Source organism: Sminthopsis crassicaudata, chromosome 1 (genome assembly GCF_048593235.1).
Source record: "Sminthopsis crassicaudata isolate SCR6 chromosome 1, ASM4859323v1, whole genome shotgun sequence".
Lineage (NCBI taxonomy): Eukaryota > Metazoa > Chordata > Mammalia > Dasyuromorphia > Dasyuridae > Sminthopsis > Sminthopsis crassicaudata.
Window position 1 is genome coordinate 264,613,140 of NC_133617.1, and position 22,333 is coordinate 264,635,472.

The following is a 22,333-nucleotide window of genomic DNA, read 5'->3' on the forward strand; positions in this document are numbered from 1 at the left end:
ATCCTGACATAGCAGATGAAACCCAATCATCCAGGGTGCATCTCTGAAAGCCTAGAATTAGACTATGTGAGAAAGGGAGAAGTGCTAGATTGTAATTAACTCCTATTCCTATTAAGATAACATACCAGGTATTATAGAGGAGACAAAGCCAGATAAAAAGTACAAATTGATTCAGTTGACAAAGGATGAGTATCACTTAGTAGTAGTATCACTTAATAGTATTTGACAAAGGTTTTGTGAACAAGAATAATAATTTGAAGCAAGGTATCTTACCTCACTGAGAAGCTCTGAAAATATTTTCTTACCATCAATTCAGAAATTATATAGTCACTACCTTTTCAGTACTGATACTTAGGAAGAAATGTAGAAATAAATAGCTTTTATATTTAACCCTTGTCATGGGTCATTTACCATGATACTGTAATTGTAAAGTATTAAGCCTGGAGAACATATAAGAAGAGTTAGAAAAATAAGGCAGTTAACTCTATATGAGTTGAAAACAAATGCACAAATGAAATTTATGTCTCTTAGTCCTATACCCAATTCTCATAGTCACACCTTTGAACATTCAGAGGGTAAGGAGAGCCCAGTGTGTCATACTTTGGCTCTAAAATATGGAAGGAAAGCTCAAGAAACTACCTATCTTTTATTTTTCTGATCCATTAGAATTCCTCTGTCTGCTGCATAGGTACAGAATTTTTTTTCTATCTTTAAACTGACTATAGATTCTTTTAAGTTGCATGATTTCCTTGTTATAGCATAGATGGTCTCATAGATATGAGATCTATGGATCCTCCTTTGGCCATCTGTGACATGGAAGACATGGTATCTTTCTGGCCAGTACTTATTTAAGGAATAAAGTACTAAGGACCACACCCTCATCAATTTAAAGCATATAGATATTTCTATGAGGACTAAATGAATACTTAGACTGTGAGCATAGTCAGATTCTTGTACACAATTATTTCCCTCCCTATATTTGGAAATATTTAGTATATGATTCTGGGAATATAGGGAGTGTTAGAAGTAGAAAAGAGAAGAACCTGGGCCTGCCCAACATCGATATAGTTTCTTGAACTATGAACCTAATAGACTGAGGTATTTCTGTACCTCACTTTCCCACTTCTCACCTTTCCAGTTTCCTCTGGAGATCTTGTGAAGTAGGATTCCCAGGGCCCAGATAGATCCTATTAACTTCCCTTTATACTGTGTCCTCCAGTAAGTCCTTTTAGAAGTAAGAGTTTGAATATTCTGTACTTTATACTAAAGATGAGATAAAGAAATCTCTGTATATGAAAATAACAATAAGACTGTTAATGGATTGTAAACCACTCATATTATGGGTTATAACAATTTATCAGGCTGTTGTTAAAAAAAAAAGACAATGTATTTTAAATATTTATTGTTTTAAAATGATTTTAAAAAAGAAATAGAATATAATAAAAGAGATCAAAGAAACTATTTTGAGTTAAAAAGAATCTTACTATTTTGTGAAAAGATTTGTAATTACTGTTACTTAATCAGAATTTTAAAGAAGATAAAAATAATTTAAGTATCCCAGGGTAATATTTTCAAAGAACCCTCTAGTCATTGTACCATGCTGCATGAAAAATATTTCATCCAGACTTCACTGATTTCTGGCTAGGTGATCAAGTATAAGAAATCATCAACTTAAAGAAAGAAATATTGTACCAAATAGAAAAAAATCAATATTAGCAAAAAACAAAACTTAAGGATACCACTAGAAAAAAATAACAACAGAGATTGATAAAGAAATAACAAAGCAACAGAAGGAACACATTAGTTATGATAAATGCTATGGCATAAAAGAATAAGTTCAAGAAATCTTAAATGTAATTTTACAACCAATTATGGCTATCAGGGTGAAAGAAATTAAAGATCTCAAAGGAGGAGCTAAGAAAAATAAACAAGATAATAGAGGATTTAAAGTACACAACATGAGAAAACCTCTCCAAAACAGCAGATTTCCTGAAAGAAGAAAACATTTGATTTCATATTTAAAATATGCAGAGATGGAAAGAAAATGTGAAGACCAAAACAAAGATACTTTTGGAAAAATGAATGCATGATTGTAAAGGGTACCACCATCCTTTTAGTCCCTTGTGCTTGTAACCCAGGAGTCATCCTGGATTCCTTACTATGATACATACACCCTTGATCCAATCTGCTGGTAAGGCTTGTCAACTTCACCTTTGCAAAATTTCCCCAAAACTCCCCTTCATCTCCTTCACAGACAACACTAAATACAAACTTCAATAACCTCTTCTTGGTGGGTCTTCCTGCCTCAAGCTTTTTCCCACTCAAATTTATACCCTATTCAGCTACTAAAATGAGAGCTTGATCACTTTACCCACCCCCAACCCCAATAAATCCCAGTGGCTCTCTGTTTGCCTCCAGGAACAAATATAAAGTTCTATGTTGGTATCCAAAGCTCTATATAACCTAATTTCTCAAATCTTTCTATACCTTACTCCCTTGTCCTAGATGACACTGACCTCCTGGGCTTTCCATGAACAAGAGACTCCATCTTTCAGCTCTAGGCATTATCTACAGGCGTCTTTCATGTTTGGAATGTTCTCCCTTCTCTACTTCGTTTCCTTAGAGTCCCAAGTAAAATCCCATTTTTATAGAAAACTTTACGCCTCTCCTTTATTTCCAGGTCTTCCTTCAGTTTTTTTTTTCCTATTTATCTTCTATATAACTTGTTCTATATATATATATATATATATATATATATATATATATATATATATATATATATATATATATATATGTTTGTATGTTGTTTTGTTAAGAGTTAAAGCTTCTTGAGAGCAGAGACTGGTTTTTGCTCTTTTTTTTTTTTTTTTTTTTTTTTGTATCCCCTATGCTTAGTGCCTGATACTTAGTAGGCTGTAACAAATATTGATTAATTGATGATGTCCTATAATCCAGTGAAACTAAGCTACAGAAAGATAATAAAAATTACTGAGAAACACTGTGGTCAGACTTCAGAAATACAGTGTCAAAATGTCATTGACATCTGGAAAGCCCTTTATGTGTTAAGAATAATAAAGTCAAATCACAAAAAAATAATTACTGCTTTGCCAAAATCAAAGGGAAAGAATTATAATATACTTTAAAAAACAAAATTCAATTCCATTGTCATATAACTTAGGCTACAAATCTAAGCTTGATCATCAAAAAGGTGTATATTCAAGAAAAGAGAGGAATTTGAGTCTTTGGAAACAATAAACTGATATTAATAAAGCATTTAACAATATAAACTTATCAGACAGCAACCAGAAAGAAAAAATATAAAAGTAAATAAATATAAATTTCAAAATATGTAATGAAGTCAATATTTGAGAACTATTTAAAATTTTTTTGACATTTAAAATTAATTATAAAAATAAAAATAGCATACTTAGATAAGCTTTAAAGGGTCAAAAGAAAAGGGAGAAAAAAGGAAGAATTTAATCTAAATTTCTTTAACTAGAAACTAAATTTCATTATGAATCAATATTTTGTCAGAGCTAATGTACACAGGGAATTTTGCAATTTCTGCCTCCTGCCGTAGTTCAGTTGATGTAATCATAGATGATGAGACATGAATGTTGTAATAAGATGTTAGCATCCAGTGATCCATTTCATAACAATAATTCTATGTCAAAGGCAGGTGATGAGGATAACCTGAGATTTATCAAGGCAGTTATGAATAATCTCAGTGCATGGGATTGAGGTGGGGGACGTCAGTATTTGAGCACAATATACATAGATTAATAGGTTCACTACAAATCAAGACTGAAAAAGATAAGTGAGAATAGAGCAGCAGTGTTAGACTGGTGAAAAGGGGAGGAATGAAAGGACCCAGAACTCATTGTGAAGACTAAAGTGATTCTGGGGGAATGAGCCAAAGGGATAGATGGAAGGGCAGGAAATTATGATCAGAGAAAGGCATTTCAGAGTTCAGGATCTTAGAAATAACATAATAATAGTGACATCACATTTATGCCACAATAGTGGCAGCCTGAAGATAACACCAACTTTGGGTGACTGAATGTTCAGAAATGTTTCATGAAGGGTACCCAAATAACAAAGGTTTTTAGGTAACAACATTAAAATACTGAAATGCTAAAGTATAAAGGCAGGGTTTAAAATGAAAAGGCAAGCAGAACAAGAATCTGAACTCTTTGATAAGAGTGAGAGCATGAATCTGAAAGGATAAAAAGTTATAAATGTATATATCATATCTATTCAATAGAATATTGGCCTTTTCTCCTTTTTTTATTTAATGTGTTTTCTTCGATCCTCAAATAAAATATGGTCTTGAAATAAATGTAATGCTTAATCTATGAATCTTGCCTTGACATTAAAATCCATTGTAGTGCCTAACACTTAGTAGGCTGTAACAAATATTGATTGATTGATGATGTCCTATAATCCAAGGAAATTAAGCCTAATAGTCAACTGAATAATCTTATAATCTGAATTTTTGCTTTAGTTCCCATAAGTTTGTTACATGTTTTTACATGTCTGCATGCACACAGAGTCACCTACCTAAGCTTTAGCTCCAAACATGTGGATGAAAGCAAAAAAGTAGCTGTACTAGTAAAGAATCTCAAAATTATATCTTTTCTTATGATGTTTTCTATACAAACATGTCAGTTTGTGCCCTCTGCCAGCTCTCTACACGTTTAGTAAACTCAGAAAAGAATTCGTATTCTTGTTACTTTCTTCACAGGCTTTAATAAAACATCATTGTACATTATAAGGTACCAAGAAAATTAATTAAATGACTTATTTTACAAAGTGATTGGTTACAAATTAACATTTGATAATATGATGGATGGAAAGTTAGATGTTTTCATTAAAAGCAATTTTTACTGTTAATAGTTTCTATTCATATTCATATATTTAAAGATTATACTCAAGTGAACAAGAGTACAGTGGGCTACATATATCAGGATCCTCAAAGACAACTGGAAAAATTGTGAATGAACTTTTCAAAGAGGCAAAGGAACATGGAGCAGTTCCTCTAAATGAAAACACAAGAGCTTCAGGTGATGGTAACAAATCTAAAGTAAGTGACAAATATAATGTTTTTAACTAAACCTTAACTGAAATATAGAAGGTTACAAGATTTTCATTTGGATTACTTCTTATAGTTGTGCATTATAATGCAGTATTTTTATATATGTTCATTTTATTATATTTGTACGTACAGATTTCTTTCTTTTTTTGTTCTTATAGATATTTAAAATATTTCATTCAAACTGTCTACGGTGGTTTCATAATTATTAATGTAATATAATTGTGATATGAGCATTGTAAAGAATACTCATTATCTCAGTGCTTGCATAATTTATATGCTACAAATGAAGTTTAAGTTTTACTTTTCAGTTCACTGCTAATGATCACATTGAAATATTCTATTAAGAATTTTAAATAATTTCTTGTCAGTGTTGAAGAATAGCTAAATGAGGTCTGAAAAAGAATCTATTTAGAATTATTCAGTAACCATCTTCAAGAACATAAATTATGAATATAAGGTAGATGATTTCATTACATATGTCTTGTTTTTAGCTCATAAATGATATTACCTTTGAAAACCTGCAGATACAGCTGAGCCATAACTATTTTAAAAAATAAGTTCAATGTCACTTCTCCAAAGAACTTGTAAAAACTACATGTAAAATTGGCGCTTTTCTGTGGTATCTTTCTTTAACATTTGATTGAGGTATTTATTATTATAAAACCATTACTTTTAAAGTTTTTTACAGTTAATTTAACCTGATATGCTATACACATAGTAAATAAATGTTAGTGTTTACTCTATTACCTTTTCAGTGTTTAAGATTATTTAAACTGAATCATTAACTTTTAAGTCTCTTGGTTTTTTCTCCACAGAAAAATTAACTTAATGCTTTTATCACAGAAAGCATTTTTATTAATTATTAAGCTTTTTATTAATTAGACAAACAAACCTAATTACAAATAATCTTAACTCTTAAATAGTTGTGTTAATTAACATTGAAATTAAATAAAATTTGAGCTCACATAAATTTAATTTTTTTAGTCATTTTTGGGTGGTGGATATCGTTTGGGTGATTCCTCTCGAAAGAGATCAGAATATGTCTATGGAGAAAATCAGCTACAAGATGTAAGTGAAACATTTGAAATTTACAAATTTTTAGAAATTCACTTGTTGTTACCAGTATTTTATGATTTAAAGAATATCATGATTTTCCTATAGATGGAAAATTTTTTTTGTTTGGTTGGGGATTCTGGTTTGTTTTATCTATTTAAGAATGTTTATATTATTTTTAAAATTTTCACAAGATACTAGAATTTAGAATTAGAGCTAGAAGAGCTAGAAGTCACTAGACCAATTTTATTCCTCCCATTCATTTTTATACATGCAGAAACTTAGGCCAGGGAGGATAAGGGACTTGCTTAAAATCATACTGGAAATAATAGAAAAATTAGAATTTGGAACTTAGGCTTTTTACTACAAAGTAGTAAACTTTATACTACATTTTTCCTAAAATATATATAGAATCCCTACTGCTGTTGTCTTTTTTAAATTGTTCACTGTAAATTTTTTTTATGATTTTTTTTCCCTGAGGCAGTTGGGGTTAAATGACTTGTCCAGGGCAAATGGCTAGGTATTGTTAATTATCTGAGGCCAGATTTGAACTCAGGTTCTCCTGACTTCAGGGCTGATGCACTGCATCACCTAGCTGCCCCCAAAGTAAATTTAAATAATATTATTTAAATTACTTATTTAAATAAGTAAAATTAATAATTAAAAATAATTTATAAGCTATATACTTTTCAAGTCTGTGTTTTGTTGTTTTGGGTTTTTTTTATTATTATTATTGATTGATTCCAGTTGTACAGATAAAGGCTAAAATAAGTACTCCATAATCTTAGGCTACCTATTTATATTGATATTGATAATCCTTCATTATGGGGATTTTTTAAAGACATCATTACGTATCTTTAATCCCAGCTGATATTGGAAGTTTAATCTTATCATGATCTGCTTTATCTCTGTAGAAAAAGCTGTTAAGATTCTAAGATGAAACTCACAACTTTTACTGCAAAAAATATTTCAAAAATTTTGGGGGGAAGGAGAAGGTAATATTTTTAAGTTATATAAATAAATCAATAAAAGGAAGGAAGACCACTTACATATGTCTTGTAATATTTCCAAAATAAGACCAAACCTAAGCTAATTAAATCATTTTCTATAATATTAAAAAAAATAATAATAAATATTCATATAGCACTTTAAAAAATCTTTTAAAGTCCTGTGTGAGTGTGGGTGTAGGTGTGGGTTTGGGGGGGGTGTAATTTAATCCTCATAACAACTCTGAAATAAATGCTGGAGTTATGATGCCCCATATAACAACTGAGAAAATGAATCAAAAAGTTTAAATTAATTGCATATAACAAAGTCAGCCTGAGAACTTGAACTTAGAACTTCCTGATATCAAGACAAGTACTCTGCAAATTCTGTTCTATGGCTTTCAAAGTCACTTCAAACTCTAAATCTATTATGCTCAAATATATATTTGTCATTTTCTCAATTTCTTGTTTGTGACAACATACTGGTTGATTTCATTTATTATAAGTACTGTTATAGCAAAATGTTTGCTTGCCTTATATCTTTTCAACAGTTTGCATTTTCTTACAGTGAAGCTAGTAGGAAATAATGTATTATGCATTAAAATCTATTTGTTCCAGGATCTTGGCTATGAGAAGAGATACTATTGTTTCTGGAATATTCCAGCATTTTCAAAATGGTTTTGAAACTTGATGGCAGGAATTCCAAGTCTTGCAAAATCCAAATATCATAGGGAGATAATCCTATAAAATGGCATCTTAGAGGATCATTGGTTAGTTCTTAGACTAAGTCATGGGCTTAAGTTTAAATTGGACTTGAGGTGGTTGGACATAACGGATGATGCTTTTAAAATATAATGGTCTCCATTAATTGTAAGTTATCTGACCAACTTAATTTAATCCTTTCAAGAATGTTAAGATTCTTTTATGATTCCTAAAGAAGATAGTCATAGTTTAATGTTCCAGTTAAGGAAGAATGTTAAGTACAATTTAGAAGTCTAACAAAGTTTAAATTTCTATGCAAATTTTAATATTATACTCTATTAAAGTAAATAAATATATTGTGTAAATAATGAGTTTGCCTTCTGATTTTCTCCAATTTTGGTGCTAAGAAACAAAAGAAAAATGTAAAAATTAGAATAAAAAGAAGAGAATCAGGGGGAATAAAAAACTTGAGTCTAGAATCTTAATTAATTAGAATCATGTCAATTCATGGTAATGCAGAAGTTCTTAGTGTTTAATCCCCCATTATCATTATTATAGGATGTTTCCCCAACTAAAACTTCTTGTACTATTGAAGTCCTCCCTTTAAAAAAAAATCCCTGTTCTATGCTATATATCTCCAAAGACCTCACAGGCTTCATATTAGCATGGTGGGAACTAAGTTTCATCATGTGACTAAGGGTTGTAAAAACTACTCTTTGCAGTCCCTTTCCAATATTATCATTCAAGAACTTTGAAAGGTAATAATTTGAAGAAGATGAAATATAATTTACATGATTAATATTTTTATACTGCCTAGTTCTGAGAAATGTAAGGGGATAATTTATAAATTATTTTAAAAATGTATCTACATCATCTTGCTTCATTAGTTTAAATGGAAATGTTTACTCTTGATTGCTTAATTACATTAAGTACATTAAGTAATTAAGTAAGGTGATGAAAAATACTTGAAGAAACTAAGTTAGTTTAGCCTAGCTAGTAAAGACTTCAGTGAGTTCTAACATCTGCTTCAAATATTGTAGTCAACAAGGTGGTATATATAGTGCATAGAGTGCTAGACTTGAAGTCAAGAAGATCTGTTTGAATATTACCTTAGACATATATTAACTGTGACCCTAGGCAAGTCATTTAATTTTTATGCCTCACTTTTTCATCTGCAAATGAGATAATTAAAGCAACTACCTTTTAGGATTATCATGAGGACCAAATGAAATGGCATATGTAAAGCACTTTGCAATACCTTATAATGCTATATCAATACTACTGTTATTAAAAGAACTATCCAGAAAAAAAGATTAAACATTTTATATAGCTGCAAGGGATAAGACTAAGGCTAATTAATAGGTAAAAAAATACAGAGGCAGAAGTAAGAAAGAACTTACTAATAAGACTATCTAGAAATAGAGTTGGTGTTCTTGTAAGATGATGAACATCCCATCATTCAATCATAGATCTAGAGTTGGAAAGGACTCCAGAGGTATCAATTCTATAGCACCTTTATTTTAGAGATTAGTGATTTGCCCAAGGGAACAATACATTTCATAAATTTTATACCTGCTTACTATTTAACACCCTTTCCTCTATCACTCCCCCAGTTCTCACTCTAAAGTTGGAACCTAATTGGATATCTGCTCTCCTTAGGTTCTAGGGATAACTTTGTGGGGTTGTACTTCTCAACCTATATTTCTTTTACCTACACTAATATGCTTCCATCTAACAATCAGTAAGCTTAACTAGCTTTTAGGAAAGGTTTTACCAAAATGACTTAGTAAGTGGTATAGAACATTTCCCTTCCAGTCCCTCCCTGCCTTACTCTTCTACAAACATACACTGCATCCATGGAAAGAGTAGATTCAAACTTAGAGTACAATGGCAGTAAAGCACACCAAGTGAGGAATACTTGTGACAGAAGGGTAAATTACAACTCCCGGTACTGCTGATAACCTTTCTTCCTTCATAGAATCCACATAAAATTTCTGCCTGAATGTAGATCTCTGATAGGCAGAGTACACATATGGACACCAAGGATCAGTTCCTTTCTTGGGTACATAACCAGTACTTTTCTCTGTTATGAGAAGTTGTGTTTCCTACAACAGTTGCACTCCTTGAGTAATTTTTCTGTACATGCATATGACTTTATTCTTGCTCTTTATTCTTAATTCAAACATTTCCCCTGTCATCAGCTACTGCCAATGCTGGGATACCCCAACTACCACATCAAAATTTTATCAGAATATTCATATTCTTTCACAGTTGCCTGGACATTTTAAATCCTGAGCTGCTTATTCACTGAAATTCAAAAAGGAATGGGTACAAAGCAGGGTAGTAATGTTCTTGTGGTTGCCACAGTCATATGAAAGAAAGAAGCTAACTATCCTTCCCCCTTCCCCATTTAATTCTTGGGAAGTAGCTCAGTCATAGCTATGAAGGAAAAAATAGTACAGAGAGGCAAGTTGCTCCTATTGTATATCTTGTATATATTGAGTTCTGGCTCACAACTGATTTAGGATCTTTTTGACATCTACCATGCAAACTCTTGAGTCATCTGCTCTTCTAGCTCAGTAGCTAATTTTGGGACTCTTCATCAGCTCATAGTATAAGTCTTTCAGTCACAAATGACCAAAAAGCAGGTCCTCAAAGTTTCATGTGTTAAACTGGACCAAAGCAGAGACTTTCTAAGTATGCTCTGTGGGCCAGACTATTTATATGTTCTACTTTTCAAGTAAATATGTTAGAATGCCCTTTGCCAAAAACAAAATGATTATTTCCTTAATGATTATTTCATCCTTCAAAAAGCTGAAGAACAAGCATCAATCTTTCTTGTATCTGTTTAACCATCAGGGAAGAACTGGTTGCTTAGATGGAAATGGTAAGATCCTTGAGGAGAAATTAGTAACTTTGTCTTAAAATGTTTACAGAAAAAGAAAGGAAAATTAGAAATGGTTCAATATGCACCCTATATTTCAGAGAGCATATTTTAAATATTTCAAAAAAGAAAGGACAGATGCAGTCCTTTGAACTAATACATTACTAGAGAATTCTGCCTAGGAGGGATGCCAAACTCTGAAGAATGAAATCCTCTAGACTTAAAAAGAAACAATCTTAATGAGGAAGAAATAGAGGAATTGTCTAATTAGACCAGTGTTGCTGCTAATTCAATGTCTATTCAGTGCTCTATTTAAATTAGATTTTAAATAATTCACATTTTGATCACACTCACATAAAAGTTCCCTCCAATGAAGCATATTGCTGCCCACATATGCCTTTCCTCTTATGCAAGTCTTGTCCATGCTTTCATATAAATTTGCTACTGGCTCTCTACCCAATGTTCAAACCACCTTCCTTAACAGTCTCTTGACACTACGAGGACAACAGTAAGGCATTCCTGCTGATCATCTGCCATCCCTTGCTCTTGCCATGTAACCAGACCATCTTCTCTTTTTATCAATTCTTTGATGGTGTCTTTTACTTCTGTTTTCTTCAAATTTTTTACTGGTTAAGTGTGGTAGCTTCTTCACATTCACAAGCTTCTTCATTGCTCTTATTGAAGCATTCATTTGTTAAATCATTGGATAACATCATGTTCCATGTCTTACTTCCATATAGCAGTACTAGGTAGAATGCAGATGTTAAAAGATGGCCCTTTGCTTACATGCAAACTTTGAGGTCAGTAAAGAAACTTTGCAAGTTTTTTTGAATATCATCCAAGTTGTTTTCCTCCTCCTGTTTAATTTGGAACCAAACTCATCATGCAACTATGTTGTCTATTCAAGATAATAGAAGTTGATGAACAAACTTTACAAGTTGTTTGTTCAGATATGTTTATATCCTGGGCAATAGACATTCTTCATCAGCTAGATTTTACCTTTGTGCATGGTAAAGACAAATTCTCTTAAGTGATTATAGATCTCTTCCAGGAGGTCCTGCAAAGTTTTGAGGCTTGATGCAATCAGCACAGTGTCAATCTGCAGACAGAAGCATATGGAGGATCTCACCATCTCTAAGAAATCTCTCTTTGACCTGGACTCTTGCACTAAATCTCTTTTCTTCACAGTAGTAAATGCTTTTGGTGAGCATACATCTTCCTATTTTATGCCTCGCCTGATGTTTATTCTCAAGTGACTATGGAAGAGGTTTATTTCTTTTGTTAAGTCTTCCAAAGAGTCTTGAATGATTTTGATGAATTGAAGGGAAACAATCTGCAATAAAATTTAAGGAAGCATTTTGTTCAGCTAATTAAAATGCTTTTTAATAATCAGCATTCAGTAAGCACAAGAATCTACATATGATTTATTGTTGAATATTACTTGCATAAACCTATTTGTTCCCTATTAATATCCATAACAAAGATACTCCCAATTGTGTGTAGATGACTCTAGTAAGGATTTTGTTTAGATAAGACATTAGGGATATATTAACAGTTATTGATATTCTCTCAGTTGCCTTTTTTTAGTATTAATAAAATGTAGAAAATTTTCCCTCCTTTTAACTTTTTCTGCTTTTAGGACCTTCATTGTCCTCATAATGACATCTCCTTCAGCATAGATCTCCCCTCTAACATTTGATATATTCCAGTTGCTTTCCTTATCTTTCTTCTCTGTAATGCTATTTTTATTTCCTTTAAAGAATATCTGAGTCTGTGGTGTTAAGTTCCAGATATGGTGGTTTCTTTGTTCTTAATGATTAAAACTTAATTTATTTCTGAAGATCTTCCCCACTTTTCTTCTGTTTATAGTCTTTCTATTTTCATTTCTTTAATGCACTTGAAATAATTTTGATTAATTGGATATCTTGCCAATTTTCATTAAACTGGTTTTTACCCTATACTACATCTCTTGCTTTATGAAATAGTGCTGCTCATAATTGTCCATCACCCTCTGTGAGATTTTACAAATTAGTTTTTATTCTTACTTAGTGTTGTCTTAGAGATAGCTGATAGCCATTATCATCTCTTTGGCAAGTAAGGTTGTTGTGGCTGATTGATGTGCTTTGTGTACTCTTTCTGATCTCTTTTATAGAAGTTTCTTTTCAGAATTAATCTAGAACTCCATTTTTACAAATCTGTTTGGTAAATTGCAGTTATTTTCATGTTGGCCTTTTTACAAATATTTATGATTTGTGGTAGTAGATGGTTTCTTGTGTTTCTTGTTATCTTGGCATATATGGTAAAATCCTCTCCATCAATTCTTTTCTTTGCACCTCCAACAAGTTTAGCAATGACCCATTCTTCCATTTTTCCATATCTTCCTCCTTTCTTCTATTTTCATTTGTAACAAGGATGTCTAGATTGATTTCATTTGATTTTTTCAGCGATATATTCTCATTTGGCCATTTGACAGGCATCTTACAATTTAAAATATCAAAAGCCAAATTAAAGTTTATTGACATATTGAAAACTAATTTTTTCCACACCCTTTAATACCTTTTATCTCTCTGCCACCATCACTAAAAATGTACACGTAGGCTGCAGAAAACTAAAAGCCACTTTTTTCTGTTTCATTGCTTCCTAGACCAAACAGATTCATTACCAGGTGGCCAGCCTACTTCTATTATGACTTTCATGAACTAGACTGACACTTGGAAAATTGACTTATTCTGGTGCCAAACCTATATGCTAAGCCTTTCCCACCAAAATAGAGTTTGCCAAAGCTTATGCTCTCTGCTTGTCTACTCCTAAGAACATCAGAATAAAACTTTGTGTTGGTGGACTTATAAATGTTCTTGTACAAAAGCTAGAACAAAACACAAGAAATAATTTCATTCAACAAACAATAAATTTCTACTCTGTGCCAGGCCCCATCCTAGGCACTATGGATACAAATATCAAAAATTAAACAATCCTTATACTCAAGGAGTATACATTCTAATAGAAAAAAAGATCAAGTACATATGTAAGTATATAGAGAATAAGTAGAAGGAGAATAAATGTATATTAATTAAGGAGTGAGGGTACTAGTAGTTGGGGAATCAGAAAAGACTATGTAGAATGTGATACATGAGCGTAATGTGTGGCATGATTGTAATAATAGTGTTCAGAATGCTAAAAGCTCAAAAGGAGCTGAGACTGATGGAGAAAATGACAAATAACAAAAAGGATTATTGATATTTTTTTCTTTTGGGGGCTAGAGTATGTTTTTGTTTGGGTGCTTCATTTTGGGAGTATTTTTTTTTAATATTTTAAAGAGAAAAAAGAGCTAGTTCACTCAAGTTTGAAAGAATGATATACCTAGAGATTTTGAAACAGGCTGAATGATCAAGTACTATGATATTATATAAAGAATTATTTTTCAAGTTTATATTTTATCAGGTTGGACACTGAGGTCCCTTCGAACTCTAATATACTGGAAAATTATGAATTTGAAAGTATGTATATATTTCAGTACAGATTAGAATAAAACACAGTACAAAAAATATCACTTATTTGATGTAGTGCATATTTTAATAAAATCTATCCTTACAAGATATCCAAGTTATTGATTGTAAAAAATGAAATTAATGTTAATTTTTTGAGTAAGATGTGTAGTTTATTACATAGTTTTACTTCTAAAGACATTATCCAGGACTCTACGACTCACAAATAATTTTGGTAAAGTATATCCATCCTGCAATCTAAATATATAATCTGTCAAGAAAAAGAATGGTTTCTAATATGTTTTGTCTCTTGGCACTGACATTAATATTAGTGCATCCTAAAAATTGACTCCTTTTGTTGTTAAGTAAGTTTATATTTAAAATATAATAGTTTTTTGATCAAAATTTATTGTTTTTACAATAAATTTCAACTATTTGTTTTTGCTCAATAGGTTCAAATTTTGCTCAAACTTTGGAGCAATGGCTTCAGTTTAGATGATGGAGAATTAAGATCTTATACTGATCCAACAAATGCCCAATTCCTGGAGTCTGTTAAAAGAGGGTAAGCTATATATTAGTGATATTCTGTCTTTTATTCAGTATTGAAAAAAATGGGGATTTTTTTCAGTTAAACCATTATGATTCAATAGTGTACTTGAGTTTTCATGAAGTGGCTACTGAAACATCAAGCTTTTGGTATACTAGGAAAAATCATTATATGTTTCTAATCAAGAGGTTACTTCCTAAATATATAGTTTATTTTACTCTTTAATTTATCTACCATAAAGTTGCCAATGTTTTAAATGCTTATATGCTATAAGAACTATGGCAAAGTTAATGTAAATACCTTTGGGAAGTAGGAGGGAGAATCATTGTCGTTTCCTGAAAATTCACAAGAAAATTGTTTCATAAAAAGTACTTTGTTTCTAAGTGAGGGATTTGTTTCTTTTATGCCAAATCTGTTTGATATTGATGATTTAATACTATTCACTAAATGATTAGTATGTAGCTTCCCATCCACTAAGCCACTGTCCTGCTTACTGTTGACAGGGTGACTCTCAGTGCATGTATGCCTGAAATTCAGCAACTTATGTTAGAAATCTATTAAGTGGCATTTACTACTGGCAGAAGATTTCAAAAGGTTAGTGCGAGAAGAGGATATAATGTTAGATATTTTCAGTTTTTAAAAATGTAATCAAATTATACTCAGATACTCTGTAGTTAGGGAATTGTAAAGAGGTTATTTTAAGCCCTTATCAAATATGAATTGATAATAATGTAATTTGTATTGCACCATATTTTTTTCATTGAATTTTATTTTATTTTTGGTTTTAAATTTTCTCTCACTTCCCTACAACCTCTTTCCATCCATTGAGAAGGTAAGAAATATAAAACCCATTGCATATGCAAAGTTGTATAAAACAAATTTCCACATTAGTCATTTTCTGAGAAAGAGAAATTATGCTTCAATCACCAGTTTTCCTTACAGAGGTGGAAAAACATTTTTCAGTGTCTTTTGGAATCATGTTGAGCCATTGATAATAATTACTAAGTCTTTCACAGTTGATTTTATTTATAAAATTGATGTTACTATGTAGATCTGGTTCTGCTCACTTCACTTTGTATCAATTCATTTGTCTTCCCATATTTTTTCTGAAAGCAAGACTATCAACATTTTTTATAGTACAGTAGTAATCTGTTAGACTACATCAATCATTCCACAATTGATGATCATCCCCTCAGTTTCTAATTTTTTGCCACCATGAAAAAAACTGATATGAATATGAATTGCTATGAAAAAGGGCAAATGAGTCCATTTGCTCATTCTTTCATTTCTTGGAGTTATAAGCCCAGTAGCAATATTGCTGGGTCTGAAGTTATCAGCAGTTTCATAGCATTTTGGGCATAATTCCAAACTGTTTTCTGGTATAGTTGGATTAATTCACCATTAAAGCTTCACCAGCAATGTATTAGTGTACCTATTTTCTGTTATCCTCTCCAGCATTTGTCATTTTCCTTTTCTGTAATTTTTGCAAATCTGATGGATGTGACATTGTACTTCAGAGTTGTTTTAATTTGCATTTCCATGTTATCTCTAGATTAAGTGCAAAAACCTTGTTTTTGCTTTATCTCTTCATAACTTGGAGCTCTCCTACTTTTTCAATCTTCTCACATTTTACCCGTCCCCATATATTTTGTGATCCAGGGATATTGGTCTCCTTATTATATCTTATACAGGATATTCCATCTTTGAATTCTGAGTATTTCCCATCCCTGTAATTCTCTGCTTCTTGGTTTCCCTGGTTTTTTTCAAGTTTCAGTGAAAGACCTACCTTCTGCAAGAAGCCTTTCTCCAGACCTTCTTAATATTAGTGCCTTTCTTTTGAAATTGTCTCTCAATTTATTTTTGTACATATCTTGTTTGTACATAATTATTTGCATGTTGTTTCCCTCATTAGATGGTGAGTTCCTTGAGAGCAATAACTGGTTTTTTCTTTGTTTTTACTCTGTATTCTCATTGTTTAGCACAATGTCAGGCATATATTGAGTGTTTCTAATAAAAGTTTTTGACTGAAAGTCTCTCCCCTCAAGAAGCTTATATTCTAATAGAAGGTGAATTATTTTGGACAGAAAAGTAAGAAGATAAGAATCACAGGATAAGTTATTGACAAACTTTTCAGCATTGGTAGTATAGATTTGATTTTTGCATTCAAAACTGCTTATACAAAAGATAAATGTGGTTATGAATTGTATATCTTTTGACAAGAGAAATAGCTGAGAAGTGGCAGATTGGGTTTGAATCAAGCAACTTAAAATTATGTTTAAAATGCTTATAAATCAGAAACCCAGGGTACTAGGAGTAATAACTCAGTTGGGTTAACAACTCTCTAATTTTCCTAGTTTAACTTTTATTACTCAAAATTATTTTTAATCTTTCCCTGGCCCTGTAGAAGGAGAAACCTTGCTAGAATCCTACCACAGCTGTTTTAAAATATAAATATTATTTTAAACAAATATTAATAAATTCTTTCTATTAACAGTGAAGGTTTTCTATTTGGTAGTTTCCCAAATTTAATTTTGTTTACTTATATATTAAAAGAGCTTTAATTAAAGTTTTGTTCTATTATAGTAATAACTGGATAACCTAGAAAAAAGGAGAAAATAGCTCCTAGATCTATTAAATTTATATTCTATAAACTGAATGAGACAAGAAATATAGATTTGATTTTAAAAATTAACATTGCTAGCAATAAACATATTTATACCTATAAAATATAGACAGATAAGGAAAATACTTTTTCTTTTTATATTTTATCTAATTTAGATTTGTAAAAAACAATTCAGGTACTTATAGAACCATTGATTATAAATATTCCTAGAAATTCATTTCTTGTTCCTTATAGAATGGATAATTTTTAGAATAATAGATGTTAAACTAGAAAGGACTTTACAGACCATTTAGTATAACACCCTTTAAGTCTTTTACTAAAGTATAAATCTGACCTTGTCATCTAATGCTTTTATATATATATGTATATGTATATATATATTAAACATCAATGCCTCCTGGGGCAAACTTAAAATCTTTTTTTACTTTTAAAATTTTTCCCAACCCGAATCTGTCTCTAACTTTCCAGCTTTTTAAAATTTTACTCTTCATAATAATTCTTTTTTTTTTTTTTCTTTTTTTTTGCTGAGGCAATTGGGGTTAAGTAACTTGCCTATGGTCACACAACCAGGACATATTAAGTGTCTGAGACCAGATTTGAACTCAGGTCCTCCTGGATTTCAGGGCTGGTGCTCTATTCACTGTACTACCTAGCTGTCCCTCTTCAAATAATATTCTTATGATTAAGCAATGCATAGTTTCTTGCTCTTTATCATAAACTCCCATCTTCCAACTCTGTGCCTTTTCACTGGTTATCCCCCATGGCTATAATGTTCTCTCTTCTTAACTTTCTCCTGACTTCCCAATTTCTTTTTAGGTTTCGCTCCAGTACCACATTCTACTAGAGGCCTTTTGCATTTCCTTTTCTTCACCACCCCCAATTAGAGATTTCCCTCTGAGATTAACTTCCACTTACTCTTTCTCTGATGTGTATGGTTTTTTTTTTTTTTTTTTTGGTTTGTTTGTTTGTTTGTTTGCACGTTGACTCCCTCTATACAATTTCACTTCATTAGAAGGAAAGAGATAATATACTTGTGCTTTTCTTTAGTAAAGCACTTAATAAATCCTTGATGACTGACTGACTGACTGACTGTATCAATTGAACTACCTAAAAGCCATATCCAGAAAAAGAAGTTTTAAGAAAAGTTTAAAATACCAGGCAAAGAACATTCTTATAGTTACACAGTAAACATTTACAAAGAAAGAGGAAGGGTTGGGAAGAGCACTTGACATCTTCAGACCAAATTGGTCATTAAAGGGAAGAATACACATACATGCACATATATATTACATAAAAAATACCTTTTATTCATCAGAGAAAAAGGAAGGAGAAGAAAAGAATGAGAATCCTAGAAGGCGGCTAAATGAAGGAAAATGTTAGTCCTAAGCAAAACAGATTCTACCAGTGGATATGCAAAAATATTTATAACTCCTCTGAAGTGGCAAAGAATAGAATCTGATAGGGTATCCACCAGTGGGGAATGACCAAACAGGTAATAGTATTTAAATGTGATGGAACATTATTGTATTCTAAGCAATGATAAAGAAGACAGTTTCAGAGAAACCTGGGAATACTTATATAAACTGATACAAAGTAAAGGGACAAGATCAGAAAAAGAATTTAAATACAGTGACAACCAGTGTGGTAAAGACAAACAATTTTGAAAGAATTAGGAACCTAGTATAAAGATAAACCACAATTTCATAAGATTAATGATAAAACATACTATCTCCTAATAGAGATCTAAAGGATTCAGAATATAGAAAGAGACTTTTTAACCTTTTTACTATGGCAAATGTGGAAATTTATTTTGCTTGACTATACTTATTGGTAATAGAACTTTTGTTTTTCTTCCATTCTGAATTGGGAAGGAAAATGGTGGGGGTGGCGGTTGTTATTTTGTTTGTTCAGTCATTTCAGTCATATCTGAGTCTTCATGGCTCCATTTGGGAGTAGATACTGGAGTAGTTTGCCATTTTCTTCCCCAGCTCATTTCACAGATGAGGAAACTAAGGAAAATGGGATTAAGTGACTTGCCCAGGGTCTTACAACTAGTAAGCATCTGTGACCACATTTAAATTGAGAAAAACTCCTTTTCTTAACTCCAGGTCCAGCACTCTAGCCACTGTACCACCTGGCTGCCCAAATTAAGGGAAGAAAGAATACACACACACACACACACACACACACACACACACACACACACACACACACACACACACACACACACACCCCTATTCATACAGGCATGTATATATGTGTGTACATATGTATATGCATATATATCCACATGCAATACTCATATAAATTTTTTAAAAGAGTAAAATTGGAGGGATTGGTCTGGGGAAATAGGGAAGAGACAATTCTCTTAGGAGGGAAGGAAATGGATATATTTGAAGAAAATATTGTGAAATTTTGAAATTGTATACTTTTCTAAAATTGACTTTCATTAATATTTTAGAATTCTTTTTCAAACTCTCTCTTGGGGCTAGGTGGTACAGTGGATAGAGCACCAGCCCTGAAATCAGGAGTTCAAATCTGGTCTCAAACACTTAACACTTTCTGTCTGTGTGACCCTGGGCAAGTCACTTAACCCCAATTGCCTCAGTACAAAACAAATAAATAAATACAATAAAACTGTCTCTCACTTTCTAGTGATGCTTCCCTCTCCACCTTCCCTTTTATCAATGTATAATTAGGCAAAATAAATCAAGACTAACATGCATCACATTCCACATGTCATCTTTTTTTGAGAAATCATGAATCATTCTTTCCCCCCATTTTAATGAATTTATTTAAAGCTTAAATGCAGAATAAGAAAAAGAAATAGAAAAAGAAAAAAAAGACAGAAAAAGGAAAAATATTGTCTTGTGCCCAGAAGAAAATCAGAAAATTTCAAAATATATGACAATCAATTTTCATTTCAAGAAAGCCTACATACATCTAAAACAATATTAATATGGCTAACTTTCTCTGATTGAGTCTTTTTAAAGTTTGACTTTGTCTGAAATCAATGATTACTACACTTATTTTCTAATAAATTCTACTCCTGGTCATTGTGCATTATTCCTTTTGAAATCAAGGTTTGGAAGTTGCATTGATTAGAATTATGATGATTCTCTGTGTTAATTTTTCTCTTCTTTTGTCATTGACCTTGATGGCCTATGTGCCAATGACAGTGATAGGTTAGATGGTATGTACAGTTTAGTGGCTTCTAGCATATTTACAATTTATTTTTTTCAAAATGGTTGAATCAATCTTTAGTTGTACCCACAGTGAATTAAAGAACCTGCATTCCACAGTCCCTCCAACATTTAATGTTTTCATCTTTTTTCATTTTTGATAATATGTAAGTTGAAATCTCAGAGTTGTCTGAGTTTGCATTTAACTTATTCTTACTGATTTGGAGTATTCTTCCTGATGATTGTCGATAGTGTGTTTCTTTATAATCCTGTAGCCACTTTAAGTTTTAGAAAATTGTTCATGTGTTTATATATCTGTTTAAGTTCCCTATATGTCTTGGATGTTTAGTTTTTATCAAAGATACTTGCTTTGAAAACCTTCTCTTATTCTATCTGAATTGCTTTTTTTTTTTCATGTAAAACCATTTACTTTGGGTAAATTTTTATAATTCCTTCCATTTATGCCATATTTGATTAAGAATTATTTTCCTGAAGCGGAGCCAAGATGGCAGAGAGTAAACAGATTTTTGAGCTTTTCCTGGCTTCCCTCAGCTCAATAGCACATCAAGCTTCTGAACGGGTTTTGGAGTGACCAAACCCATAAATATTTGGAATGTAAACAATTTCTATCAGAAGATATTTTAGAAGAATTTCAGGAAAGGTTTGTCTCAATCAGGCAGGGGGTGGGTTGCAGCCCAGTGCCGATGTAGCATCACTAGTCATAGAGATTGAAATAGGGGACAGAGAGACCTCTGCAAGCAAAGGGAATCTAGTGAGAGGCTCATAGCCAAAATAGCATTTGCTACTCTGAGCTGGTTCAGAAGCTAATGGATCAGCAGACTAGCTATGAGAACTCCAACACAATTACAAAAGTCAAATAGTGAACTCCTGAAGCTCAGTATAAGTGAAACTTAGCCACACTTACCCAGTAGAGATGGAAGCTGGTAGTGGCACCAGGGAAGCTATGTAGCTGCTGTCTCCTGTAGAGGAAGCTTGAGACAATGTCCCCTTTGCTCTAAGAGCAGACCTCAACCTTTAAAAATGAGCAAAAATGCAAAAAAGAACTCTGACCATAGACAGCTTTTGTGGAGACAGGGAAGAACAGACTTCAAATCCTGAGAACACTAAAAGCAAAACATCTCCAGATGAAGCCTCAAAGGGTGATATCCATTGGTCTTCATTTCAAAAGGTTCTCTTGGAAGAATTCAAAAAGGATCTTAAACCAGAAGAAAAATGGGGAAAGTTTTTGAAAAGGAAACAGAAATTGTCTGAAGAAAATCATTCCCTAAATAATTTTGGTGACATGGAAAAAGAAAACAACTTCCTGAAAAACAGAATTTGTGAAATGGGGAAAAATTCAATGAGCAAGGCAACTGATTTAAAAATTCAGCTGGTCAAATGCAAAAGGCTATTTAAAAAACTAATTGAAGAAAGTAATTCACTAAAAATTAGAACTGAACAAATGGAAGTGAATAACTCAATGAGACATCAAGCATCAATTAAATAAAACCAAAAAAAATTAAAAATAGAAGAAAATGTAAAATATTTCATCAGAAGAATTATCTTCCTAAATGTAGCCATACAAAATATTTCCTTCCATTCTCTTATAAAAAAAAATTGGGGGGGGCAATATTTCATTTCAGGTCCATTTTTGAGCTTATCGTGCTTTATGATGTAAAAGATGCTGATCTAAACTTAATTTCTGCTAAAAAAAAGGCTTTCCAGTTTTCCTGGCAGTTGTTGACTAGGGAGGCCTTATCTCAGTACTTTGTTTTT

At 31.9% G+C, this 22,333-nt stretch overlaps 1 protein-coding gene across 3 annotated transcripts in view; it reads left to right on the forward strand.

Annotated features, from left to right (window-relative positions):
- The window catches only part of UBXN2B (UBX domain protein 2B), a 43,354-nt gene that overhangs the window by 7,996 nt on the left and 13,025 nt on the right, over nucleotides 1-22,333 (forward strand). For 2 of the 3 annotated variants that reach the window (XM_074278732.1, XM_074278733.1), the window contains exons 3-5: nucleotides 4,924-5,083; nucleotides 6,080-6,163; nucleotides 14,658-14,767. In XM_074278732.1, the coding sequence (XP_074134833.1) occupies nucleotides 4,924-5,083; nucleotides 6,080-6,163; nucleotides 14,658-14,767 (354 nt within the window). Of the gene's footprint in view, nucleotides 1-4,923; nucleotides 5,084-6,079; nucleotides 6,164-14,657; nucleotides 14,768-15,255; nucleotides 15,347-22,333 lie in introns of all 3 variants that reach the window. The other variant, XM_074278734.1, reaches the window with a different exon arrangement.